This window comes from Chelonia mydas, chromosome 8 (genome assembly GCF_015237465.2).
Source record: "Chelonia mydas isolate rCheMyd1 chromosome 8, rCheMyd1.pri.v2, whole genome shotgun sequence".
NCBI lineage: Eukaryota > Metazoa > Chordata > Testudines > Cheloniidae > Chelonia > Chelonia mydas.
Window position 1 is genome coordinate 47,645,322 of NC_057854.1, and position 27,799 is coordinate 47,673,120.

At 45.2% G+C, this 27,799-nt stretch overlaps 1 protein-coding gene across 3 annotated transcripts; it reads right to left on the reverse strand.

Annotated features, from left to right (window-relative positions):
* Positions 1 to 4,618: 4,618 nt before the first annotated feature.
* On the reverse strand, positions 4,619 to 27,784 carry TMCO1 (transmembrane and coiled-coil domains 1). 3 transcript variants are annotated; one of them, XM_007061180.4, is made up of 7 exons: positions 27,582 to 27,784; positions 26,776 to 26,853; positions 20,826 to 20,885; positions 19,555 to 19,601; positions 18,952 to 19,019; positions 14,110 to 14,254; positions 4,619 to 6,065 (listed from the first exon to the last, which is right to left on the reverse strand). In XM_007061180.4, the coding sequence occupies exons 1-7, from the start codon at positions 27,649 to 27,651 to the stop codon at positions 5,967 to 5,969; spliced, it is 567 nt and encodes a 188-aa protein (XP_007061242.1). In that variant the 5' UTR covers positions 27,652 to 27,784; the 3' UTR covers positions 4,619 to 5,966. The 3 variants fall into 3 exon arrangements, with proteins under 3 accessions (XP_007061242.1, XP_027679463.2, XP_027679464.1); XM_027823662.3 differs by lacking the exon at positions 4,619 to 6,065 and adding an exon at positions 6,085 to 8,131 and having other exon boundaries at positions 27,582 to 27,783; XM_027823663.3 differs by lacking the exon at positions 4,619 to 6,065 and adding an exon at positions 11,933 to 12,220 and having other exon boundaries at positions 27,582 to 27,777.
* Between the last annotated feature and the right edge of the window lie 15 nt (positions 27,785 to 27,799).

A 27,799-nucleotide genomic window follows, 5' to 3' on the forward strand; every position in this document is an offset into this window, starting at 1 on the left:
CTGCCCCAAACCCACCCAAAATCTACCCATGCAACCCTCCCCAAACACTATCTATCCAACCCTCCCCAAACCTGCCCAAACCCTCATTCCCAAACTTTCATTCCTTTTCCTTAGCTAATAAACCTTTACTTAGTTTACTACAGAATTTGCTACCAATTTTGTCTTTGGTGTGAGATCTGAGGTGCAAATCAACATGGGTGAGTGACAAGTCTCTTGGGACTGGGTGTATCCTGGAATATTTGTGATTTCTGACGTAAGTGGCCATTTATCACATAGTCCAGCTTGCCTAAGTGGCTCCATTATAAGAGTACTGTAGTACTTTGGGACTTCACTTTTGGTACTAGGTTGGTGAAATCTAATTATAGAACATACCACCAGTTTGCAGTGTCTGCTTTTGACAGTCTGAGCTGAGGTAGACACTCATGGTTGTGAGCCACTCCACCGTGTGACAGAATCCAAATTAGGATCCACTAAAATCCATCATAGCATCTGCGTACTCTGAAAGTGACCTTAGAATTTGAGGAGAGGATCACATCCCGATTTGCTTTGACTACTTACTTTACATTTTATTTAAAACTTATTTTTAGCCTTCCAAAAAAATTCCCAGTGCAGGATTTGAAGTCATAGTCTTTCCAATTAAACAACTGGTGTTCGGAGCCGGACAGCAGAGCATCTCTGTTACAGACAAGCATCAACAGGTAGGCAGTGATAATTTCAGGGGTAAGAGGAGGGGCATGCAGCCAGTCCTGCAAGCAACCACTCTATTGGTGTTATCACAGATGGGGGAAGCATGTGTGCAGATCTGTGCTAGCACCATGCCACAGATTGGTGGCCACACAATTACTGCATTTAGCCAATCTCCCAAGGAGTTGTGTGTCCGCAAAGGGTTAATGCAGCTTTGAGAAGCAAAAAGCATGCCAGTGAGGTTTGCAGGATTGGCAACCCCAAGTGTTCAAAGACACTGTACTGAGTCATTGCCAAAACAGCATGAGATTTTAAAAAATAATAATACAATTTGTTTTTTATTTGCCTTCAGGTTTTTGAAACATTTCAGAGTCACATTTTAAAACTTAACAACACTTTGAGCTAGAAACTTTTTTTTTGTAATGAAAAAGGTGTTTTTCCTATAATCACATGACTCCAAGTGCTGGGGTTTTAAAGAAAAACATCAAACAACATGAGATTTGGCAACACTGTAATAGAAAGGATCACACGAGGTGGGGGGAGTTTGTTACAATCACACAGTTGCACTACACAGAAAAGCTTCTGTTGTAGAACTGGCTATTTGCTGCACTGAGGTCACATTCCTAAAATGCCCAAGATTGTGGCCATCAACCCAGAACTATCTCCCAGGAATATATTGCTGCGTAGGAAAAACTTCCCCCAAGGTTCCAGTGTATCTGCCAATTCCCCACAGACTTGTTGAAACACTGAAGTTTGAGTGGATGATGCCAATGCTACGTTAGCCAATGCTGGGTATGCAGGAGCATCAGGAATGCTGATTTAAAATATAAGTAACTGCATATTGGGAAAAACCCAGCTAAGGGAATTACATCCTATATACTTTCCTGTGTTCCCACCAGTATGCTTAGGCACTGGAAGTTCATTATGAACCAATTTGTTTAATTAAGAGCTGCAACAAGGGGAAAGAAACCAATTACAGTGAAATTATACAGACAACCCCAGAACATCATTGCCCTGAACAAAAGTGGAGAACAAGTATTTAATAATGGACTAGCAACAGACAGGTATAACATGATGATCTAATGGCTGGAAGTTGAAGGTAGACAAATAAAGACTGGAAATAAGGCATAAATGTTTAACAGTGAGAGTAATTAACCTTTGGAACAACTTACCAAGGGTCGTGGTGGATTCTCCATCATTGACAATTTTTAAAGCAAGATTGGATGTTTTTTCTAAAAGATCTGTTCTAGGAATTATTTTGGGGAAGATCTGTATCCTGTGTTATACAGGAGGTCAGACTAGATGAACATAATGGTCCCTTCTGATCTTGGAATCTATGAGAGAGCAGGGGGCATAGAATCAATTTGCAAGGCAGTGCTTTCTGAAGGCTGCATTGGCATGCAATTCTCCAGCTGCCCACTGGTGGGCAGCTGAGGTATAACTGAACAATTCAGAACATTTAGAAGTGAAAAAATCAAAGGATTTCCAAAGTCGCAATGCTCCAGACAAAGATTACTGGACTTCCTACAGGATGCCAAGGCAATTAAAGTGCTCGGGTGCTAAAGGCAGTTAAGCACTGCTGTTTACCTTCTCACAATATTACACTACAAGGGCAAGGGAAAACCCAATGAAATCCAAAGGCAACATACTAAACTGATACTAGGAAATACTTTTTAACACAAAGCATAATTAATCTGGAACTCATTGCTACATCAATGTGGCAAAGAGTTTAGAATTTTTAAAAGGAGTAAATATTTATGTAATTTAAAAAAATAGCAGTTAGATAACAATACAACAGGACAAAACTATAGAAGGGATACAAAACCTGCTGTTTCAGGACATAACAACTATTAACTGACTAGGTTTAGGAATAAACTTCCCCTATAGGCAGGTTATTTCTTATTTGTCTACGATGGAGTTTCTTGCAAGTTTCTTCATAGCATCTAGTACTGGCCACCATTAGGGACAGGATAAAGGATAGACTGAGCTGGTATGGCAATTCCTATGTAAGATAAAAGAGGTATGGGTCAATGGTCTAAAGTTGAGATATATAGAGATGATTAATAGGCAGGAACCCTGAGTGCCCCCCCAGAGGTGAGGCATGGGAGAGTACACAGGGTCACATGCAATGCCCCCTCCCCCACATTTCTGCAGTGCGGAGCTGCTGTCTATGGTTCACTAACTCTGCAGCTGGATGCCACCTCCTGGGTCCTAGTGCTGGGTGCTCTGCATGTTTTCTGTACAATGGTGAGTGCCTGTGGTGGGCCAGGGTGGGGAAATGGGAGAAGTGGGAGGGGGGGGGGAGGCAGTGGGGAAGAAAGGGGGTGCGATAGGGCAGGGGGAGGGGATGTGGGGGTGGGATGGGGCGTGGGGAAGGGGATGGGATGGGGATCGGAAATGGTGTGGGAGAAAAGGGAGCCCAGCATGCAGTGTCCTCTCAGCAGCAGGGGCTCCCCTGTTAAGCAGGCCCATCTCAACCCCCTGCCCCCATCCCTGTAGAGCCTCACACCCCCTGCACCTGGACCATCCCGACAAACCCCCACACCTGGACCCCCACCCCACTGAGCCCCAAACAGCTGCACCCAGACCTCCATCCCACTCCTGTACCCCCATAGAGTCCCATTGCCCCTGCACACAGAACCCCCCAATGAGCCCCTGTGCATCCAGATCCCCCACTGAGTCACCCACACCCAGACTGCCCCACATAGAACCCTCTCACCCCACACCTGGATCCCCCCACACTAAGCCCCTCTGCACTTGGATCCTGCTGGGCTGAGCCTGCCTGGCCACATCTGGTACACCTGTGATGAGGGGCAGGGCCCTTGCACTGTGTCAGGGTTTGGTGCAGCCTCACTGCCAAGTCCCTGTCCTGGGAGGGGGAAGCTTCAGGGTGATCTCTCAGCTCAGTGCAGCCAGTGGCCTGTGCTCTGCACAGCCATGCTGGAGCCTCCACATTAATTTACTGACAAATAAAATTTGCAAAATTTTAAAATAATTGTGTGCAGAATTATTAATTTTTTTTAGCATAGAATTCCCTCAGAAGTAAATGAGATTTTTTTCCTGTACTCAGTGGAATGACCTACTCGTAGTGCATTATTGAGCCATTAGTTATATAAGAGGTCCAGACAGGGTGTGGTGCCAGATAAATAAGGGAGACAAAGTTGGAACTCAAACTGTGTGTAAGCTGTTTTCTTTAACAGATCCTGCTTAAGACATAATTGATTCTATATCATGACTACCACTGAACCAAATTTCATGATTTTAGCTCAGTGGAAACATGGGAATTAATGGCAGTCCATGACTGAGTTCATTATAAGTATTTATTCAAAATAAGTCCAATAGGACCTGATCGTGTAGTTTCCATACAGGCCAAATGAGCCCTGGAACTTCACCGGAACTTTGTCTATGTAACAACTGCAAGATGTGGCCTATAGTTTGCTCACTCTGCATCTACACAAGGAATTAACTCCTTTCTGTCTCTAACAGATAAGGAAACAAATGCAACACATTGAACTATAATATAAATCTTAACTACAATTTCATACTTCCTCTAAACACATCCCACCACAAACCTAACCAGTTTCAATTCTGAATACTTGTTAATTTTGCTGAAGGTTTTGCATGACAGTGTGAGGGAACTTTGTGTGCTGCATATAGTTATTTTCTTGGAGACAAAAAAGTTTCTTGCAGAGATGTAGAATCTGGCATTATTGGCTGACAATCCTGTCTTCACAATATGACAAAAATACATCCCTTAATTTGGCATTTCTTTGTTTTTAAGGGCTTGTGTTGGGGGGGGGGGGGTGGCATTTAAGCAACCTTACCCAGTTTTAAACCAGGTTTATATATGCACAGGCACTCTCTGATAGGATTCAAGGGCAGGGTTTATTATTCAGAACTCTCCCATTATTTATTTAAAATAATCCAGTGAATATGCCCCATGTTGCCACATACAGGCAGTCTTTAATTTATCTCGAGCACATCATTTAACCAAGCACATATCACATTTAGTTCAGTTGTTAGTGCACAGGTAGTATGGTGTAACATAAATGCCTCCAAAGACAGGTGCAGACTTCCATCCTCTGGAGTGGTTTAGAATTTCTGAGGGTACAGGTACAGCGATGATACTTCAGGCAATTCCACCTCTCAGCCATTCTAGAACTCTGTCTATAGTGACCCTGATAAAAGTTTAGCTTCAAGATTTATTTTTTAAGTCCCCTCATAAACAAAGCGAGTTGGGCTCCAGCTAATAAGACTAAGCTAGGTAAATATCTGGCAATGTAGAAATAGCATAGGGAACTGAACTGAGAACATATGGCTGACTGGTAACAAGTTTAGAGGCCTTTAAGACATGCAAACCGATCACTCAGCTCTAGAAGTACAGTGAATAGCACAGCACCATTCTATGTTTGGTACATGCTGTGTGCGTACATTGTAACCCTTAGGTAGTAAAGGGTAGTTGCAGATGGTATCATTGGCATACAACAGACAAGAGATTATGTAACTGTTTAATCAAGGTAAGACTAAAGGCCCTGTTTGTTTTAAATTATGACTGCAATTGAACAGATTCCAGCTAAGCAGACAGCTAGAATGTGGGCACCGTAATGCTACATAAACCACTGCCACGCTGAGCTCCTCAGGAGGAGGGAAAGGAATGTTCAGAAGCAGTTAGACGTTGTTGGTGCTATGCAACATGGCACTGTGGCCTGGGTACTGCACCAATGAGGAAACAAACTCCAGCTTTAGATGTATTTTTCCTCCCATTCATAGACTGGAACTGAACATGCCTAGTTTCCCTATAGATGGGTTCCTAATACACAGAAGTCTCTAGCCCGTTTGTCTAAGAGAACAGGGACACAATCAGCACTAGAGCATGATGATGCAGGACTTTCTAAAATCTGTTTATTTTACAGGTTCCCTATCATGACTCCAAATAAGGTTTTATTATCTTTACAGTAGTTCTATAAAGCAAGACAGTTCCACTCTTCCTGCAATGGGATTAGGAGACTACATTTTAAATGCAAGGGGCCTAATCATTTATTACACAGACCACACAAAACACATCTCACGTTATCTGCCAAGAGTTTTGCTTCAGTTGTGACAGGCTGCTTGTAGAACGCTCCAAATACAAAGATGCTTCCGTGAAGGCAGTATCCATCCCAAAGGCTGCTTCAAATGAATAGAAAGCCTGCAGTGGAATCCGCTCCTGTTACAAACCAAGGGCAGTCTGTCTTCGATATTGACATCAATGGGAGCTGCTGTGAAAGGTGCATGACTATACTTCAAGAAAATTTCCCAGCTTGAGGAGGGGGGCCGAGGAAGCCCCCTGCCTGCTTGGTGGCAGCCCGCGAAGGAGCCAGGCCAAGCATCTTCTGAATATTCTGTGAAAATGAAAAACAGAATGATGGGATGGTGGTATAGTGAGAAGGAAGCCAATACACAGGTGAAATCCTGGTTCCGTTTAGACCAGTGGCAAACCTCTCTTTAACTTCAACCTCCAGGGTTTCACAACTCAGTTTAGCCAATGTATATATGTGATATATCTGAAACCATACAAAAGGGCCAGGAAAAAATGCAGTCCATAGAGATTAAGTGATTGATATGCATAATGAACTGCAATTAGAGGTGGGCCTAAGCTCCAGAGTGTGTTTCATGATCAAGCTTCCCACAGATGGAGTGGGTTCCAGTGCAGGGCTGCAATTCAATTCTATCTTCACCTACATAAGTCATAAAGCCAATGGGCAGGTAATAGAGTTCTTGTTGCAGGCTGCAGCCTTTGCCTATTTTGTTTTCTTTAAATTAAGATGGTAACATTAGATATCTTTGCAATTCAACTACAATGCATATGCAGTAGCAGATTCCTGTTCTCTGCTCACAGGCAGAAAATCTAGGAGCAGCACTCCGCTGTTTTCACACATTCCAAAAACCACCGTCAAGGGAGGCTGTAATTAGAGCCCGAGAATCTTCAAACAAGACAGGAAGGATCCCACACAATACAATCAGAATTGGGCTGCCCACCCGGCCACCAGAGGAATTGCTGAGCTCCTGCCAAAAGTCTGAGTACAGAGCTGATTTCTGTGCTAATGATAGGTTTCAGAGTAGGAAACAGTGCTTTCTCTCCTGAGACACATGGTACAGTATACCTACCTATCAACAAAAATAAATTTGTGCAGATGACCTTATCTCTGCCTTTATCCATTGGTTAGATTTTTGAACATCGGAACACAGTGTTTTAATGCAACATCACACTAGTGTTAATGGAACATTAAGATTAAAAAAAAAAAAACCCCACAAAAACCAAGCACTTTCATAAGGAAAGTCATACTCATAGCAGAATGCTTAAAGATTAGTATTGTACTGAGATTTGTGTGAAGCTATGTTAAAAACAGCACAGTTCAATTAAACTACATTTATTTAGTTTCAACACTGGATCGTGTTAGAAGCATGATATAAGCAGAGGGCATCCTTCACTATAACCAATACCAGTGTTCTAAATGATGCAAGCTTAAATGGTGCTGGAGGGACAAAATGGAAAATCTGAATATGCACGAAGCAAAAGAGGATAAACTACTAAACAGAATTTCTTCACCCTTGAATGCCTTCCTCAAAAAGATTGTCAACACAAGCCAACTAGGAAATTTCCAGCTTCTACCTTTTAGAGTCATGAGATTTTTGTGCTTCGAAGTGGAATATACGGAGAACTTCCCCACTACTTTGACATTCACAGAGCAGAGAACCAAAAATTTTACATACAAAAGACAGCAGTCACATTTGGGCAGAGGGTAAGGAAAATTTCAACTCAAATATAAATATGTAAGAGTTACAAGCTATTGAAAAGGGAAAGGAGGTTAAAGGGAAGTCACGGCAGTTTTATAGCATTTGAGGATGGCAAACATTCAACTTTTTACAGTTACACACAAAACTATGTTAAAAGAACATTAGAGTTACAAAGTCAAGCACCCAGAAGTTAGGAAATGCCAGAATTAAGGTTGTCAGTGTAACCTCAATTTGGCCCCCTTGTGCATATGCATAATGACGACACAATCTTTAATTATAGGATCACATAGTATTTTTTCCAGCCTGCTCTGGGGATCAATCAGGGCTGTGTAGTGCGCAAGACTATTGTCTACTTCATTTGTTGCAGAAGTTGGAAGGCACGTAGTGAATAAGGCAGGAAATTGAAGGAAGACAAGGACATTCTCATGGTTAAGACAGCTGAATGCTGCCCCGCAGAACTGCACTCTAGCTCTGCCTCTATCACAGAGCTCGTGTGTGATGCTGCACAAGTCACTTAAACCAAGCTTTTTCACAAATAGCCACTAATTGTGTATGCCTCATTTACTGGGTAGGAATAAATGGCCAGTTTTCACAGTGGAGAGGGGTAAATAGCAGGGTCTCCCAAGGATCTGTGCTGGTAGCTGTGCTGTTCAACATATTCATAAATTATCTGGAAAAAGAAGTAAACAGAGAGGTGGCAAAGTTTGCAAACGATACAAAACTATTCAAGGTAGTGAAGTCCAAAGGTGACAGCAAAGAGATACCCAGTTTTGTGAGATCCCTTTGTAACTGGGCAACAAAATGGCAGAGGAAATATAATATTGATAAACGCAATGCATTGCACATTGGAAAACATCCCAACCATACATACAAAATTATGGTGTCTAAATTAGCTATCACCATTCAAGAAAGAGATGTTGGAGTAATTATGGACAGTTCTCTGAAAACATCTGCTTGATGTGCAGCGACAGTCAAAGCTAACAGAATGTTAGGAACCATTAGGAAAGGGATAGATAAGACAACAGAAAATATAAGCCACTATATAAATCCATGGTACGCCCACACCTTGAATGTTGCATGCAGTTCTGATCACACCATCTCAAGAAGGATATATTAGAACTGGAGAAAGTACAGAGAAGGGCAACAAAAAGGATTAGTTAGGAGTATGGAACAGCTTCCATCTGAAGACGGATCAAAAAAAAAACTGGGACTTCAGTTTAAAAGAGATGACTAAGGGGCATAAGATAGAGGTCTATACAATCATGAATGGTGTGCGGGGAAAAGTGTTATTTACCCCTTCACTTAACACAAAAATCAGGGTTCACCCACAAAATTAATAGGCAGCAGGTTTAAAACAAACAAAAAGTAGTACTTCTTCACACAATGCATAGTCAACATGTGGAACTCGTTGCCAGATGTTGTGAAAGCCAAAAGGATAACTGGGTTAAAAAAAAAGAATTAGTTCCTGGGGTATAGGTCCATCAAAGGCTATTAGCAAAATTGGTCAGGGACGCAACCCCGTGCTTTGGGTGTTCCAAAGCCTCCAACTGACAGAAGCTGGAACTGGGCAAAAGGGGATGGATCACTTGAAAAATTGACCTGTTCTGTTCATTCATGCTGAAGGATCTAGCATCGGCCCCTGTTAGGAGACAGGATATTGGGCTAGATGGACCATTGGTCTGACCCAGTATGGCCGTTCTTATGATTTGCAGATACGTTGAGCACTCGTAGCTGCATCTGAAGTAACTGGGAGCTGTGCTCTGAACATATAAAGCCCTATAATGCTAAGTACTCTGCAAATCAGGTCCTCAATATCTCAAATTGTACACCTAAGATTAGCGAATACTTTTTATCTTAATCTCTCTGGGCCACAGTTATCCATCTGTAAAATGGGGCTAATACCCCCTCATCTCACAAGAGTGTTGTGAAAATAAGATCAGTAATGTTTATTAAGCACAAAGCTAGTGTAGTGTTGAGCATGACAGAAAAGCCCCTGAGGAGATTAACTGTTCTGTTTTCAGAGCAGGGTTTGACTAGTGAGAGTAACCAAGGCCTGGGGCCACCCATTGAATGATGAGAAGAAAACATAGTGAGTAGTTGCTAATGAAGTGAGCACTGTCCATCCTTTTCACTGAATGAGGCAGCATCCTGTGGAAAAAAACTGTGTGTGGTCGTCATGTGATTAAAGGCTGTATCATAATGCATATGCACAGGCAACCTTAATTCTGGCATTTCCTAACTTCTGAGTGCTTGGATTTGCAACTTTAATAATGTTCTTTTAACACAAAAACCTGTGTGTAATCTCCTGGGTTTTTAAAAAAGCAAACTGAAAAAACAAATTCCGTCATGTGGCATTATATTGATGCCCACATGGTTCATCAGCAAGGTTGGAATCTTTAGATCCAACCCACAGACCTCTGCCACTTGCACTGCCAGAAGTAACTAATAGCATGGAAAATTTCAGCCCAAAGGGTTAAAGTCTGACCAGCTTATCAATAACTAAAAATAGGGCCTTGTAACAGGAAATGTTGGTGAACTTAGAAAGGGAACAGCTATTCAAAAGGGACTCGATTGACCAGTAGGGGCTACTGCAGGATCAGGACTGAGGTGCGCTGATAGAGCAGAAGCACAGTCGTTCAAGACCAAAGTTACTATCGGAGCAATGGGGGAAGCTTGCACTGCATGCTCCCGACTCTTGTCGATGCCATCACTCAGCCCTGTACATTCTAGCTGGTCAGACAGATCTCACTGGTGGGAGGAGGGATTATGAGAGTAGAGGCAAACAGACACGTTGACCTGAGCCAACTATAACCAATCAGAATGCTACACACTCTCTGGCCAGCCTTTCCTCTCCCACAATTGTCTAGTTCTCTCTCCAGCTGACATGTAGCTAGCTAGCATTATGCTGATAAATGACTTTTGCAAGACAGTGATGTTAAAATTGCACAGAGGGTCCCAGACACTGATGCCAGGACTAAGTGTTATGGAGGCCTGCACCACGTTGCCTTCCCACAGCATAGCACACACTCTTCCTTTCTAAAGGAAGGACAACTCTGGGCAGCACACTGTCACCGATGGGAGCGGAAGAAAGCAGCAGCAGGGGAGCAAGAACATTTGTACTACACCAGTCCATCCCACCCCTTGTCTTTTCCTTTGAATCCTTTCCACCCCACAATCAGTGCAGAGCGAACAGATGTCATTTCTGTGCAAAACTTTTAAGTGCCCTAGGAGAAGAAAACTAATCAGAACTGACCTACTGCCCCACAACAATCAGGACAGTTTGTGGGAAAGAAAGATGTGCTCCCTCTCCTGTCTGCAGGGGGAATCGTTGGCCCCCTCTACCACCAGGAGCACATCTTGAGTAGAGGAAGAGGACAGGTCTAAAATTCAAAGATGTGTGAAAAGGAAACTAAATATTGGCAAGCTTCTGTGTAATAAAGGTTTATTACGCAACAAACAGGACAGGTGAAGGCTGTTAGAGCACTAACAGGAGGAGGGGCAGAGGATATAACTGACATTCCGCATCACTCCCAATTCAGCAGCAGACTTCCCCAGCCGTAAGGCAGCAGCTCAATGGCCTGTAGAAAGCCTCTCTCAGCAGCAGCCCTCTCTCCAAACAGGAAGGCACAAGGAACCACTGACAGGATTTACGTGCAGGAGGAGATGGGAACAGCGCAGAGGAAGTTACTCACTGCAAATTGGATATTTCAGGAGATGCTGGCCCCAGGTCACAGGCAAAAAGCATTTGAGCCAGGTCTTGAGGAGTTTCCTCAAGCCTCACATGCCTGAGGACTATCAGCCTAGGTGAAGAGTAGCTGTGCTACCACTTCCCACCCCATAAGCAATGCCTGTTTAAATCAGTGGCACTTGGTCACTCTGCACCAATTAGTCCTCTCCCTCCCACAGAGCAGACTGAGACACCCACACCCTGAACTAAATCTAGGCTCTGCCTCAATTTAATGAGTTCTAGGGATTCTCTCCCACACTCCTCCCCCCCAATGGACTCTGTGATCTTCCCCTGTTCTCCCACTATTTAATTCCAGGGCCCCACCTCTCTGCAGCGCTTCTCTTGGGCTATTGCCCTCATGGACTGTAGGGGGGCCCCTCCACATCCATGGGGGCCAGTTTAAACTACAGCTTAGAGGTAAAGACTTGAGTGTGAAAGGAGCAGCTACCGCTTTTAATGTAATGCTGGGAGTACAAAGTACATCAGTTCTACAGAGAATAAAAAAAGTGTTAAACTAGAGAGGCTGCAGCATATGAAGCTGAAATATCCTTTCCAAGGCAATGGCACTACTACCCCCACCAGGCCATTAGCAGGGACAAGTAAAGGGTTGAAGGCTTGTTGGACTGAACAAGCTGAATACCTAGCATTGAAAACCCGAGTGTTTATGCCCAGCCATTCATTTTGTGCTGCTTCTAGTATGTTTCATCGCAGAAGGTGACAGCAGGAAATAGTCAAAACTGGAATTTACCATGGGATTTTTTATTTTAAAACATACAAAAAAGCCACTTGGGATTTTTCAGCCACTGAATTCCCCAAGTATCCAACTGGTGCAAAGCAGACATGCAGCAGCCAGCACAATCTGAGTTTCACTCTCACTGCTCGTGGCCTTTCAGGAGTGCAAAAGAAAGCCTATTGGTGTCAGAATAGAAAGGCATAGAGCCCCACTGTAACACAGATTGGTGGCACGGAGAGTTTCCCCAGGGTACTGCAAGGCACTGGCTATCTGGTGTGAGATTCGCTGGGCGGCAGTCACTGTAGAAACAACACAAAAGTTTCCCAGTGGGTGACACAGAAACCACAAAAACTAGACAAACCCCTCAACACACAACAGCACCTGCTGTTCTAGTTCCAGGCCAGGGAACGAGCACTGAACAAGACCTGCTGTGCTGAGAGCATTAATAAGGGGTCAGTGGACTTGATGGCTTTTGCTAGTTTGTTTGCCTTGTTCCTTCACGCAAGACTGGACGCAGATCTGATTTAATGCAGGATCCTGCTGTGGAAGGAGGGAGAGAATCTGTCTGATCCATTAATATGCACTTATTTTGGGGTAAAGGAGCTTTCATTCTATTATTGAGCCACTTCACCAAGCCCATCCTGACCCCTCTGTTAGAAGTTGGCACAAGAATCATTTCCTCTCCTGACCTGCTGTAAGGGCTTCTAAGTCCCTTGGCACCTCCAGAGGAAAAAGCAACAGAGATCTGCAGATCAAGGAGAAATAAGCAGCAAGCATTCAGGAAGCGAACCAAAGCAAGAGGAAAGATAAAAATAGAGAACCAGCTAAGTGCATCAGCATTAATCCAGCTTCCAGGGTCTATTAGCCTCTCCCCACTCCCTGGGGGAAATTCAACAAGCAGAACACACTTTCAGCAGCACTCAAGTCCCACCGGTCCTAACCAACACAGACTGACACTTCATCCAACCTAGTCATGTGCTAACAGCAGCTCCACTGTCAGTTAAACAGCTGCTTCACTATTATTCCTGCTTCAGTGCACTGCAGCTGATAAAATGATGGCATGACTGTGGCAAGCTATTCCCAACCACGAAGACACTTCCCATTTTCAGGGCCAGCAGTTCCGCCTTGTAGCAGAACGGCCTGTGTATGGGTCACAATCCACCATCGTGGTAAATTCTTAACAGTGTTCTCTAGCATGGCCTTGCATTTTGTCACACCAGACCCCCATTCTATAAATTACTCCACCCACTGGTGATTGGGAACAGAAAATACTCTGAAGGGAAAGCTATTCAGCCTTCAGAGAGAGTCATGTATTAATCAGGCAAGGGGGGAGGGAAGAGAATAAGGCACTTGAGAAAAATGCCCGTTTGACCCCAGACTTTCTTGCTTCCTCAGCAGATTTTTTGGACACGGATTGAGCCTTTTGGAGCAGCTTACATTAAGGCTACATCGTATCTGGGAATGAGCCTCCCAGCCTGCGTCCACAGACTTGTGCTGGCAGGGCTCAGGCTAATGCTCTAAAAATAGTATGTAGATCATGCTTTGATGTTGCAGCTCAGGGTCTCAAGCCCACCCCCACTGGTTTCAGAGCCCAAGCCACAACATCTACACAGAACCATTTTCAGAGTGCTAGCCCAAGCCCCACTACCATGGGGGCTAGATGGCTTAGAATTTGGGCTAGATAGCTCACTTCCAGATGCAAAGTAGACATACCCTCAGAGTACACTAAAGGAGGAATGTTTTTCTTTCTGATAATGACTGTACAGTCCGGTTTTTAGTAAGGGCTTTTTCTTAGTAATCCTGGTGTTTTCTGAAGCCTGCAGTGAAGTCAGTGAATCATGCAACTGGTCCCCTGCCAAAAATGATCCTGTCAATCCACAAAGTTACCTGGCGACAGGTGGCAGGGTGGAAGCTGTTTCCACGGGAATGTCCTGGAGCAATCCTGCTGACTTTAGCCAGGTCTCCCTCATGAGATAAGACCTCATACAAAGTGAGACTTTTCTGCACTACATTTCCTTTGACAGCTAAGCCTATGGGAACCAGTGGTCAATGTGAAAGCTTCAAACAAACCTAGGTCAAAGGCAGACTACATGTGCTAAATTGGTTATTGGGCACTTGCTACTTCTTACCAGGTGGCAGATCAATGCCTGTCCCATTCCCCCTCCATAGGGAGCAGCTCAGCACTCACCTGCCGGATAGACATGGTGCAGAGAATGTAGAGGAAGATGAAGGAGCAGTCAGTGTAATCCTCCCCAAGTAGGTTGCGATGGGACAGGCCCTGGATGTAGGAGAGGGGGATAAAAGGAAGTTTTGCCACCACTCGGCCGTCAAATCTGGAAGAGAAGAGATCACTTAATGTGAGACGGCAACCAAGTACCCAGCCTAGAGAAGGGCTTCAGTCTGGGGCAGTAATCGGGTCCCTGGATTGCAGAAAAACAGATTAAGTGTTTTAAATGAAACAGGCCTCCAAGAGGACAAAACCAGATGCAAGATCAAGTCAAAAGACTTTAAAAAAAAAAAAAAAAAAAAAAAGTCATGTGGCCCCACCTTCACATGCACAATACTAGAGAGACTAATATATACACCCCCCCATCCTCAAGGCCACGCACCACAGCGGCCTGCCATCCACTGAATGGACTGTGCAGGCCTCCCTTAGCAGATGCTGTGTAATGACAAGGGGTCCCTCCTGGAGGTCAGCCATCAATGATTACTGGTTGGAAAAATTGCTGACCAAGGTTTGCGGGACACAGACTAGGAACTTTCTAAATCAATATCCTCAAGTACTGACACCTGCTATTTAAAACCAAGTCATGCATAGGTTTCTCTCAAAGCAGTGTAACACTTGAGTCAAGAGACAATTAGCAGCCTGTTGTAATACAGTTACTTTATGCAGACTCATGGATTTTTGTACTAGAGGTGTGTGCTCAGCTTTCAGAAGACAAACTAAAGCCCAACTCTGTGGGGTTTTTTTGTTTTGTTCCCCCCACCCAGATTTGCTACATTTATCAGTTACCAAAAGGAATGTGGGCAACCGTCATGGAGAGAATTCCTTTTTATATAATGCTCCTTCTCTGCATTCACTCTTCAGAAGCAGGGGACATTGTATATTCCCACAAGGTACCTATTCAACTCCAGGAGCTGGGAAGCATTCAGTACTACATTCCAGATATGGAGACATGGTGTGCATTTGGACGGACTGAAGAGATTCAGCTTCTGAAACCAGACAGCCAACACTACCCTTTGAAGCAGTGTGCGTATCATGCTGCATCAGTGTGTGCTCAGAGTTTGATGTTATTTTCTCCTTGAGTGCTCATTTTCTAACAGGTGTTTCTGGTTTCAAGAGCTCCTAAATGAGCATTCTTTCCTGTGGAGAGGCACTCACACAGAGCTATGGCTCTAACATGTGCCAACTTTGCTTACATCTCACAGGCAGTTTGGCAGAAGGGCTAGGAACGGATGTTTGTCTCCCTGTAACATCCCCGGTGTTTTAGGATTCTGCATTACTCCTGCTGTGGGAACATAGAGTAGTTCAGAGGTGGTACCCTGAGGTACCTGCCTTCTCTTCTGGCAGGTAACCTAGGTTTTAAGGCACACTCTTGTAGGGAATTCTATAAGGTTTGCTGTTTTGGCAGAGTTGCATGATTCAGGACTGATGGAGAAGATGTTAGTGTCCGGAGAGAACCAAGGGGCACAGCAGGTAACTTCTCTCACTAGATACCCCTATCTGCCTGGATCCCAGTCTAGTATTCACCTGCAGATCGCCCTACCCCTAGCAGACATAGCTTTTCCATGGATCCCACCAACCTACAAAAAGATTACCCTGAATGGATAATCAGGATCCTCATGGTAGATCCTCAACCTGGCATTCTGCTTTTAGTGTTCAAGCCAGCCTTCCTGCACCTGTCCCTCCCATCCCTGTACTGTGTATTGCAGCTCCCATTTTCAACAGCAAGAAAGGGGCTAGTTACCGTTTTCTGTATATATATGTTGCATGTACAAAGCCTCTCTGTAGGAGTCATTTGCATAGCTGTATGGCCATGGCTTTTAGGCAGTAGCTGACAGAAGGGATACATGGCCAACCTACATTCTATTGTCCAAAGGTAAACACAGCATGCTCACTCCAAACAACCCATAGTCCCTCTCCTCCCAAACTTTAGGCCTTGGCCTCTCCAGCATTTGGGGGAAAGAAGTGGGTGAATGAAGCAATACACTGACTCTTGTTCCAAGCACAAGCAATCCCCTTTCCTCCTTCCCAACCCTGAATCTAGAGCACCTCTGTAGGTGGCTAGTAGCCATGACTTCCCAGGAAGTGGCCTGAGGACCCCAGCTGAACAGTGATTGAACACTGTCCTCCTGAAACCAACATCTCTTCTTGATACCATGTCAAGAGAACAGCAATTAGTGAAGATGTCAACCAGCTCTCTCCCCCCTCCCCAAAGAGCCCCTTAGATTTCAGATGAGGGCATGGCACTGACAAATCCCTGAAGCTGCCCTTCACACACAGGTACACTAGCCAGCCCATAAGACTGGAAGCATAGTCTTAGACACTTAGATTGCCGTTAAGCCAAAACTGTCAAACCTTTAGATTTTTCTTTAAGTGCCACAGACAATCTCTTGGACTGGCTAAAAGGGTTAGTCCTGTTTAAATAGTAACTGAGCTCTCTGGACATCTAGGATGTGCAACTTCACCTTCCTGCGATAGCTTTAGAAAATAGAGACAACAACATGGCATGATTTAGACTTTTTTTTTTTTTAAAAAGAAGATAATTTTAAAAGTCAAGACTGAGTGAGGTCCAAGTTCTAATGGGCCCATGTGAGTACAGTACAAGGGAAGCTGGCCATAGCAGACTGTACTCCAGAGACTGAGAAGATGGCCACCAAGAATGAAACTTTCAGCACCACATCAAGAGACAGTAGGCTCAAAGTTTAATCACAAGCATCAGTAGGTTCTAGGGTGGGATGGTACATAGTTGTAAGAACCTTCAAAAGTAGTTTTAGCAGATGGACAAACATGGAACCATTGCACAGAGAGATCAGGGGTGGGGAGGAGGAGAGAGAGAGAGAATTGGGACCACAATCCAAGGCCCTCCTTAAAGCAAAGCACACAGAACGCAACTGCTTCTGCCAGGTGGATGCGGAACACTGGCCTTGTAGTGTAGTTTCCAACTACGTATAGGAGGAGCAGGAGATGGTTCCAGATGGTTGACTGCTTCTCTAATTGGGCTTGTTTGTCTGCACCTCCCAGGGACTTTTCCTTCCTTAGAGTTGGGGTCAGAACAACACTTACCCAGAATGAGCTGTTTGTAAGCATAACCTGGGCCCTTCAAAAGAAGCAGATCCCTGCTGAGTGCCTCAGTGAGGGGAATGGTACAAAGTGTGTATTTCTGCCTCTCTCCCTTCTTTGTCCAACATACTGAACTCTCAGTGGATGAGCAAGGGCTCCAGCCTCTAGTGTTCTTCAGCAATCAGGGAAAGAGGCACATACTTTGTTCTGCAAGCGCATTGCTGGAGAATTTGGGGCCAAAGTAGACACTATGGAAGGAAGAGTGCTTTTGTTAAAGCTCTACAGCGGGGCAGCATAGACCCGTCTGCCTGCTGCTGTGAAGACAAAATGAAATGGCAGACTCTTCAGGGTGGAGGGACCCACCTTTTCATGCTAGTGAGTGACAGATCTGGTTCTGAACCTAAAGCTATACTATAACTCACCTTAGTACAACAAAACTGTCAAAACTCACCTTAGTACAACAAAACTGTCATTGGCAGAACATTTTTAAGTGCTGGCATCTATGCCCAGACCCTATTACAAAGGGCTAGGCTTCGCTTCACTTCACTTCACCAACAGCAGGAAGTGTCCCCCCTGGCCTCAGACTGAAAGATCCCTTCACATACATTATTTTTATCACAGAGCACCCACAATATACTAGGTACTGTCTAAACATAGTGAGATTTCCTAACCTGAAGAGCTCACATCTGAGACAAGCTGCATTCACCCTTCCCAAAGTACATCAGATATCCCCCTCACTGGCTCCTGATGCAGCCTTTAAGTTTCATGTAAGAATCATGGCAGAGTTTCCAGGGACTGGAAAGTGGCTTTATGGTCCAGTTCAGAGAGGGTATTCCATACAAAGGGCTGCACAGAAGAAACCACAACGATGGTTGTGGGAAAGGTGGACAAATAAAGAGCTGACGCTGGCATTACTGGTGATGGGAAAGGTGACAACATGAGCAGATGAGCAGGGCGGGGTAGATTTGTGAATGACCAGTTAAGTTTGAGACATCCACAAATCTGGAGGCCAACCATGGGACTACTGTCACCATTGTTGTGGACAGAAATCCCCCAGCATTTTTGTTTGTTTGTTTTTGGGGGGTAGGGAGGACGAAGAGTTTTGTCGCTCCCCCAAGAAAATTCAAGCATTGCTCTAGTATTGCACTCTTAAAAACAAAATATTCTGACAGTATTATTTAGACATATAAATATATGAAAAGTATAGTTTATGTAATTACCCTAGTCAATTCCAAACCTTTTTTTCTTTAAGAATCTCAGCTTTTGGAAAATAACCAGCCAGTACTGCTTTAGAAAGCAAAGCAAAGACAGCCAATGCAGATGTGACACAGATCTGTGACAGACACAGATAGCCAATGCAGATGTGACAGAAAGGTCTGAAGACTGTGGAAGGCTGCCCGATCTCTGCAAAGCTATTCTGAATTAGCCAGACTTTCATCCTGGTCACATATTCCAGAACAGCAAGCATGCTCAGTTGTGGCTAAAGTGCAGCCTAGAGAATACCTGCATGCAATGCTCCATGCTGAGCTGAGCAGAAGCAATGAGTGACCTGCAGATTCGCTGTCTTCACCTCTATATCAAAGATGAGGAGGAGTTTAATTCATTTTATACAAATTAGATGCAGCTCTCAGTGGGATCCCATGAACATCAGTAGAATGAGTCCAAGTAAGCAAAGGAGAGAGGGGATGGGATACATTCACTTTGAAGGCTGGGGGGGGGAAGCAGCCAGAGAGAATTGATACTTACATGGAGTTGAACATGCCCATGAGGGCAGTAAAGCAAAAGCCAATTGCAAACATGGACTTCATTCGAACCTGCAACCAGAGAGGTCAGAGTCATTCATTATTGACAGCTAATACAGGGAGAAACAAACAGATTAAAAATAAAGGCAAGTCCCAGAGTTAGGGCTTGGGGGCTTTAATGCTGAATAATGGGTTTTGTGCAGCAGCATCAGAATCAGAAGAGAAGGGAATCTTTAAGCTCACTCTCTCAGCTTGTAGCAGAGGAGACCAAGCAGAAAACTCTTAGAAGGGTTGAATAGCTACGAGTACTGGAACAGCCATGAGAGGGATCATGGGGGTGAAGAGTTTATGGAGGAAAGGGAGGTCTCAGGGCTGTCCTGTTAACCAAAAGGTGACCATGCATAAAGAAAGGGGAGTCCACGGGAACTGTGAGGCAGGAAGGGAAATAACAAACGGAGTGGGCTCACTAGGAAAAAGGGGTGAGTAAGTGGAAAGTCAGGAAAACTGCTTCTATTTTGGAAGCACTAGAGAGATTGCAGGGGCGGAGGGGAATGAGATCTAGCCCTTCACTAGTTTGGGCATTTCCCCTAATTTACAGCATTCTTACCATCGACAGGTCCCTATTGTTGTTCTTCAGCTTCTCCTCTTGCCTCTCTGTAAAGCAGGGAAGAGCACAGAGGTTATCCCAATCCAGACACCAGAAAGATTTCACTTTCAAGAAGTTTAAACCTTCCTTGCTATCCAAGCCAGTAATAGTTCCAAGACAGACTCCAGCTCTGTATGCCAGACAATACAGTGTGAAAACGGTACACAGCCAACTGTCCTTGAATCGAAACAACATGCAGCAGAACAAGTATATGAGGTTTGTCAACATTCAAAAGGCAATGCACAACAACTCAGACAATGGGCATGACGACATACAGACAGACATGTCAAATGGAAAACCAAACAGTGCTTGTAAAAATCAGGTAGTGCCAGTATATTGTATACTGGAAGCAGTGTTGTTCTCAGAATTTTATTTGTACATCGAATCTTATTACTGTAAGGCAGTGGTTTTCAAACTGCGGGTCACGACCCAGTACTAGGTCACGGCAGCTCTGGTCAGCACGAGCAACCAGGCCGTTAAAAGTCCCGTCGGCAGTGCTGCCCGGCTAAGGCAGGCTAGTCCCTACCTGTTCTGACGCTGCGCGCCGGAAGCACCCAGCAGCAGGTCCAGCTCCTAGGCACGGAGGGGTGGGGCCACAGGGCTCTGTGCACTGCCCCCGCCCCGAGCACCAGCTCCGCACTCTCACTGGCTGGGAACCGGCCAATGGGAGCTGGGGGAGGGGGTGCCTGTGGGCAAGAGCCGCGCGGAGCTGCTTGCCCCTCTGCCCAGGAGCCAGACCTGCTGCTGGCCGCTACCGAGGCATAGTGTGGTCCACTGTACAAGGACAGGAGGAAGTCTGCCTTAGCACCCCTGCTGCGCCGCTGACCAGGAGCTGCCTGAGGTAAGCCCGCACTGCAGCCATGCACCCCAAACCCCTGCCCCAGCCCTGAACCCCCTCCAACCCAGAGCCCCTTCCTGCACCCCAAACCTCTTATCCCCGGCCCCAGCCCAGAGCCCTGACCCTCTCCAGCACCCCAATCCCCAGCCCCAGCCCTGAGCACTCCCCAAACCCGGAGCCCCCTCCTGCATCCTAAACTCATCATCCCTGGCCCCTCCCCAAAGCCTGCACTCCCAGCCCAGAACCCTAACCCTCTCCTGCACCCCAATCCCCTGGCCCAGCCCTGAGCCCCCCCAAACCTGTGGAAAGAAAGGGAAAGTCATCTCCAGCAGCTTTTCCTCACAGCCTCCCCCTCACTTTTGGAGCATCACACCTCCCCCTCCCCAAATCTTACCTATTTTCTTTTTTTGCTGTCGGCCTGCTGATTCAGTTATCGTTTCCTTCTTCTTTTCCACTACAAAGGGCAAAGACAACATAGAATCACTTTCACACAAACAATGGAGAGTTATGCTACTAATCTCTTCTCTTTTCCTCTCTCTTAAACCCAAAATCCTCATGCAGACTAGGGCAGGAGGAAGGAAGGAAGCAAGATACAGATATATGTCTATGATATATGTTCAATGTCTTATAACCTGCCAGAGCAGGACTGGCACAAATGTTTTCAAGACTAGGAATGTTTTCCAGGCCCTGATCCTAGATGAGGAAAAGAACAATTTCAATCCCTGTCAAAAGCCAGACTTTTAAAACCTGCCAAAGGAGCCCACTGCATTGTGAACCAAGGAGCTTGAGTATCGTTTTGGTTTAAACAGCCCTTGCTGATTTGTCATTATGAATTCTAGACAGTACTTTCAATTCAACAAGTGTGATGAAATGAGCTTTATGGGAAACTCTGACCCTAGCTATCTGCAGTGGGAAGCAGAACACAGAAGGGCCTGTGTTCTGTTATATCCCTTCTTCACAGACAGGCATTCTCAGTAGAAGTGCTGCGCCAGCAGTCTGGCACAACCAGCTCCATTCTTGCTGGTCATCCAATTAGGGCTGAAACATTCCCAATATTTTGAAGTTAAAAATTAAGTAGCAAGTCTAAACTTAGTTATCAAAGCTACCAGAAAACCAAGCAAGACAACCAATTCAGACAGCAGATACTCCACAGATTGCTGCAAGCAAAGCCAACAGATAGTCACAAGTCAGAGTGCTGATCTGTTGATACTGTGATCCAGCAACTATGCTTTTCAATCTGCAAATGGAATCACCTCCATTAGCAGAGAAATTTGATTGACAGTCCCAGAAAATGAAAGCCAAGTTTTAGTTTCAGGTTTATATAGCCAATATCACAATATGAAAATGGGATGATAAATGTTAAAGTACGGTTATGATAAGATATGTGATATTGATTGCCTTTTTCCAACGGCACATCTGTACATCTACTTTACCAACAAACCCATTTTCACTCCTGTTGTTCCATAGTGTCAGCGCTGAAGACTTCTATCTCACATATTAGTATATCAGTTCAGTTTTAATGGCAGAACTTTTATTCCTGATGATGACCAAGACAGAAAGACTACAGCTAAATTTCCAGATCACAGGAGAATTTGTGGTGCTAACAGATAAAATTCTTATGACTCATAAACCAACCTTGCACAATTGCCAAAAAACGAACAGCCCAGGCACAAACCTGCTCATCTGCTTTTACCACAATGCTGCTGATGAAAAGGTTAACGGTGAAATTTACTTATCCATAAACTAAATCACACACCTCAGGCAAGCAGGCCAGTAGGATTATGCAAGGGTGATGTAAACTGAGCAAGTTTGCTCAGAAAGATCACTAGGAGTAAATAAAGTGGCACATCATCATTTTTATTCTTACTATAACCATGCTGCAGTCTTGCAACTTCTTCCATTGCCAGATAATAATCAGACATCTATCCTGAAACTTTCAGGCTCACTGAGTTTTGAGACATAGCTGTGCCATACAACACAAGTATATTTTGTTGAGAGATTAAATTATAAACACTCCCCTAATCTAATAGCCCTAGTTTATTCACTTTCAAGACCCATTTGTTTTCTGTAGCTGTGATAGAATGGCAAGGCTCTGGCAGAGTAGCCTAGTGATCTTATCCATGGTTTGGGGTTTTTTTTGCTGTTTTATTGGCACATTGGTTGTTGCTGTGGGTACACTGACAAATGGTTGAAAGGTATGGCAGGAGTGGTCTATTTTATAGTTGTATATTTAAGAATTGTCAAAGGACAGATAAGTGCTCATTTTAAAAAGGATATGTGGATAAACTGTGACTAATAAACGTTAATCAAATCTGAAATTGTAGCTAATATTTGTTATTCTCAGCTCTGCCACTCAAACTCTAACTCACAAGCATTAACATTAGCAATTATTATTGGTGTATGCACCTCACATCTGGCTCTTCATGGAAACACAAACCAGAGATAGGAGGAATTACAAAATAATCAGAGTAAAGTCTCTACAGCAATCATTAAACACCAGAGATTAATCTATACCAGCTGCTTATAAATTCCACAGCACCCAAAGGAGTAGCACATTATCTCTAAACCAGGGGTGGGAAAACTATGGCCCACGGGCCACATCCGGTCCATTAGACCTTTTAATCTGGCCCTCAGCTCCTGCTGGGGAGCAGGGTCGGGGGCTTGCCCCGCTCCGGCACTCCAGCCAGGCAGCGGGGTTGGGGGCTTGCCCTGCTCCACATGGCTTCCAGGAAGCAGCCGGCATGATGCCCCTCCGGCTCCTACGTAGTATGAGGAGGTGCGGCCAGGCTGCTCTGCGCTGCCCCATCGCTCCTATTGGCCTGGCTATGCCTCTGCATAGGAGCTGGAGGGGTGACATGCTTCCGGGAGCTGCTTGAGGTAAGCGCCGCCCAGAGCCTGCACCTGAGCATCCCCTCTAATCCCCTGCCCCAGCCCTGATCCCCCTCCCACCCTCTGAACCCCTTGGTCCCAGCCCGGAGCACCCTCCTGCACCCCAAACCCCTCATCCCCAGCCCCACCCCAGAGCCTGCACCCCCAGCCAGAGCCCTCACCTCCCCCCAACCCCCTGCCCCAGCCTGGAGCCCCCTCCCGCACCATGAACTCCTCATTTCTGGTCCCACTCCAGAGCCTGCACCCCCAGCCGGAGCCCTCACCCCCTCCCACACCCCTACCCCTAATTTTGTGAGCATTCATGGCCCACCATACAATTTCCATACCCTGATGTGGCCCTCAGGCCAAAAAGTTTGCCCACTCCTGCTCTAAACTCTCTGCTGCGGTTTCAGTTGGTTTCATATCTTATACTAGTAGGTTTTATCCGTAGCTACTCTGCGCTGTCTTATACTCCTGGAAAAAGTAAGGATTAGATGAATGGACGATAAGGTGAATAGGAAGCTGGCTAGATTGTCGGGCTCAATGGGTAGTGATCAATGGCTCAATGTCTAGCTGGCATCCGGTATCAAGCGGAGTGCCCCAGGGGTCGGTCCTGGTGCTGGTTTTGTTCAACATCTTTATTAATGATCTCGATGATGGGATGGATTGCACCCTCAGCAAGTTCGCAGATGACATTAAGCTGCAGGGAGAGGTAGATACGCTGGAGGGTAGGGATAGGGTCCAGAGTGACCTAGACAAATTGGAGAATTGGACAAAAGAAATCTGATGAGCTTCAACAAGGACAAGTGCAGAGTCCCGCACTTAGGGCGGAAGAATCCCATGCAGTGCTACAGGCTGGCGACCGACTGGCTAACAAGCAGTTCTGCAGAAAAGGACCTGGGGATTACAGTGGATGAGAAGTTGGATATGAGTCAGCAGTATGCCCTTGTTGCCAAGAAGGCTAACAGCATATTGGGCTGCATTAGTAGGATCATTGCCAGCAGACTGAGAGAAGTGATTATTCCCCTCTATTTGGCACTGGTGAGGCCACATCTGGAGTACTGCGTCCAGTTTTGGGCCCCCCACTATAGAAAGGATGTGGACAAATTGGAGAGAGTCCAGCAGAGGGCAACGGCAATATCAGGGGGCTGGGGCTCATGACTTACGAGAGGCTGAGGGAACTGGGCTTGTTTAATCTGCAGAAGAGAAGAGTGAGGGGGGATTTGATAGCAGCCTTCCACTACCTGAAGGGGAGTTCCAAAGAGGATGGAGCTTGGCTGTTCTCAGAAGATGACAGAACAAGGAGCAATGGTGCCAAGTTGCAGTGGGGATGGTCTAGGTTGGAAATTAGGAAACACTATTTCACTAGAACGGTAGTGAAGCACTGGAATGGGTTATCTAAGGAGGTGGTGGAATCTCCATCCTTAGAGGTTTTTAAGGCCCAATTTGACAAAGCCCTGGCTGGGACTGGTCCTGCTTTGAGCAGGGGTTTGGACTAGATGACCTCCTGAGGTCTCTTCCAATCCTAATCTCCTATTATTCTAACTTGTCTTCTCCTGAAGGCTCAGGAGAGAGGGAGACAGAAGCCAAGCCGATCTTCTGTTGAGCTGTCACTTGCTTAAAACCCTTACTTCACTTATTTCTATTGATGCTTTTGCGTGCCACTTTTACCTTATACCATAGATCTTCCAACTCTTTCTCCACCTCTCTATCTTCTTCCCTCAATCTCCATCCCTCATTTCCTTTTCTTTTTTCACTGCATTGTACTCCCTCCCTCCTTCTCCAAGTCCTTTCAGGCTCATTTTATATAGAGAGGTTGTACTTAAACTGGTGCAATCAATTTAAAAACCAATTCAAACTCATGCAACTTCTGTGTGTGTATACATATATAAGTTCTTTCTTCCGTCACTTGTTTTCTCCCACCACAAAAATCATCCTCCCTCATTCTCCTCTGGGACCTTTAATCTCACTCCTTATCTATTCCTCCCTAGTCTCTCATACCATTCATCCAACCACAATTCTTCCTCTTTTCAGTAACTCCTCCTGTTCTTCTCTCTCCTTCCTCCCCAGATCTGGGGTCCTTCTCAAAGAGCATAGGCAGAATCCCTGAGCTCACCTCAGTGCAGCTGGTGGAATCTATATACATAACCACTGGCTAACCATGCTAAGGAAAGAGAGGCTTACACCCATCTCTGCTCCCCCCGTTCTTCAGTAGAAGTTAGGTAGGCAGTGGAATTAACATCAGGACAGGTCTCAGTACTAACCCCTCTCCTTCCAGTTAAGGACAAAAAAGGATAAAGCTAGGAGCCGCCTCAGACCAGAATGGCAGTAGTCATGTTTAAAGCTCCCAAGTATTCTATGCAGGATGGATAAAAATCAATGATTTAAAAAAAAAAAAAACTAAATTTTAAATCGGTTTTTATTTAAATGTTTTAAAATAAATAATATATAGAGGTGAGAAATAACAGACCTCAACTCTATTGTCCCTCTGCAAATTTGTGTACAGAGTCAATCCCTTACGTCTCTCTAAAAGTGCAAAGTTTCAGAAAGTTCAATGGATAGAAGATTGTTGCGGGTGGAATAGATCTGGACAAGGAGAAGAAGTCTGGAGATAAATGTGAGAATCGAGGGACATATGCTTGTTTTGTTAAAATATTCTATGTTTGCTGTTGAAGAAAAAAATCCAGAATACTTAATGTTGTTTTAATTAAATCAATGATTCTCAAACTTTTGTACTGGTGACCCCTTTCACACAGCAAACCTGAGTGCGACCCCACTTATAAATTAAAAAAACATTTTTACATATTTAACACCATTATAAATGCTGGATGAAAAGCGGGGTTTGGGGTGGAGGTTGACAGCTCGTGACCCCGCATGTAATAACCTTGTGAACCCTGAGGGGTCCTGACCCTCACGTTGAGAATCCCTGAGTTAAATAAAACACTTCAAGTGTCTGTCTGGTGATGTTCTCCTCCTAATACAGCATGGCAAGAAAATCCTCCAAATATTAATGAACAACCTGTTGAATTGGCGATATTTATGAAGTCATTGGGAGGTGAACTATCTGCTTCAATTACCTTTGGTAAATGAATAATCAAACAACCACTCATTTTCTGATATAGCTGTAAAACTAATCTGAAAAGTTTTCAAAATAAAGCACTGTTTAAAAATGTATAGTGTGTACCTTCTAAAAATGAAACCTACATCTATCTCTCAGTTGTGAAGGATATGTATTAAGGTTATAACAACCAACAAGAATGCACTTTTATGTAGAAAACCATGATTAAATTGAGTCTGCCTGACTAGTGATTTAAATCAAATCCACCCTGATTCTATGGTGAGGCAGGGACCCTCGGAAGCAAACAGAAGGCACCTCTTGCCAAGAGCAGACCCTACTTTGAAAAATCCTGGAGCAGAAAACAATGAGAAGACAAGAACAGCCATTTTATTTATAGTGTTTGAAAGGCAACACTTACATTTTTTGCTTTGTTTTTCCACTTCAGCTTTCAGTCTCTTGTATTTCTCGGTTCTGTAAACCAGCACCCATGTTATACCTGAAACAAGCATCAGATAAAATAAAGGGAGAATGACTTTCTATACAGCTCTATTGAAACTTTCGCAGTGCTGCAGCATTTAGATTTGGGTACATTAACAAGGAGAAAGAAACCCAGAGAACAGCAACATACAGTAAGCAGAGGGTGGTCTTTGTCAAGGACGCATTAGATGCACTGAATGGCACAGACACCTCTGTGAGATGCAGACCTCATATCTCCCCTTACTTTTATTGCTGAAAGTTATTTACCTCAGAAATCTATAGAAACTGATACACACACAGCTGAGGCTGTAGAGTCATTTTCGCTCTGTCCAGCCACGATATGTATATAGTCCCCATCACCAGAGCCCTTAAAAATCTTTAATGCATTTCTCCTCACAACCTCCCGCAAAGGGCTATTGCCCCCATTGCACAGATAATGGAGAACTGAGACACGGAGTCACCCACGGTCGCTGTGGCAGAGCCAGGCCTGGCCCTTGGCCTCAGAGCTACCGCGCTCGGAGACCCAGGCTGGAGCCCCACGGTGGGCTCTTCGGGTGACCAGCTAGGAGCCCCTCCCCGCTGCGCCCCCGGAGCCCCACTCGCAGCCTGAACCGGGAAGGGGCTGGCTCGGAGGCTGCTCACCGGGTTACGCCTGGCAGGCGCCCCCTCCCTACTGGAACACGCCGGGGACCTAGGAGACCCGCCCGGCGGCCCGGCCACCCCAGCGCAGGCCAGGGCCCCGCTCACCCTCGGCCAGCAGCGCCGTGCACACCGAGATGAAGACGATGAGGACAGTGTCAGCGAACATAGTACTCATGGTGCCCCCACACCCGGAAGAGACTCCCGCGCGCGCACACACACGACTAGACCGGAAGCTACAAAGGGTCCAACTAGCAGCCTAGCAAGTGGCTCCAGTCTCCGGAAGTGATGTTGCTCAGGGTTTCGGCAACAAGGCGCCCCGCCGA

Bases quoted from the DNA above. Each gene is read 5' to 3' on its own strand.
- TMCO1 (XM_007061180.4), bottom strand. From the start codon at position 27,651: ATGAGTACTATGTTCGCTGACACTGTCCTCATCGTCTTCATCTCGGTG. The intron at 14,255-18,951 runs GTAAGTATCAAT...CTTCTCTTCCAG, and splicing joins ATGGGCATGTTCAACTCCAT to ATTTGACGGCCGAGTGGTGG. The intron at 6,066-14,109 runs GTGAGTGCTGAG...TCATTTTCACAG, and splicing joins GCACCATGTCTATCCGGCAG to AATATTCAGAAGATGCTTGG.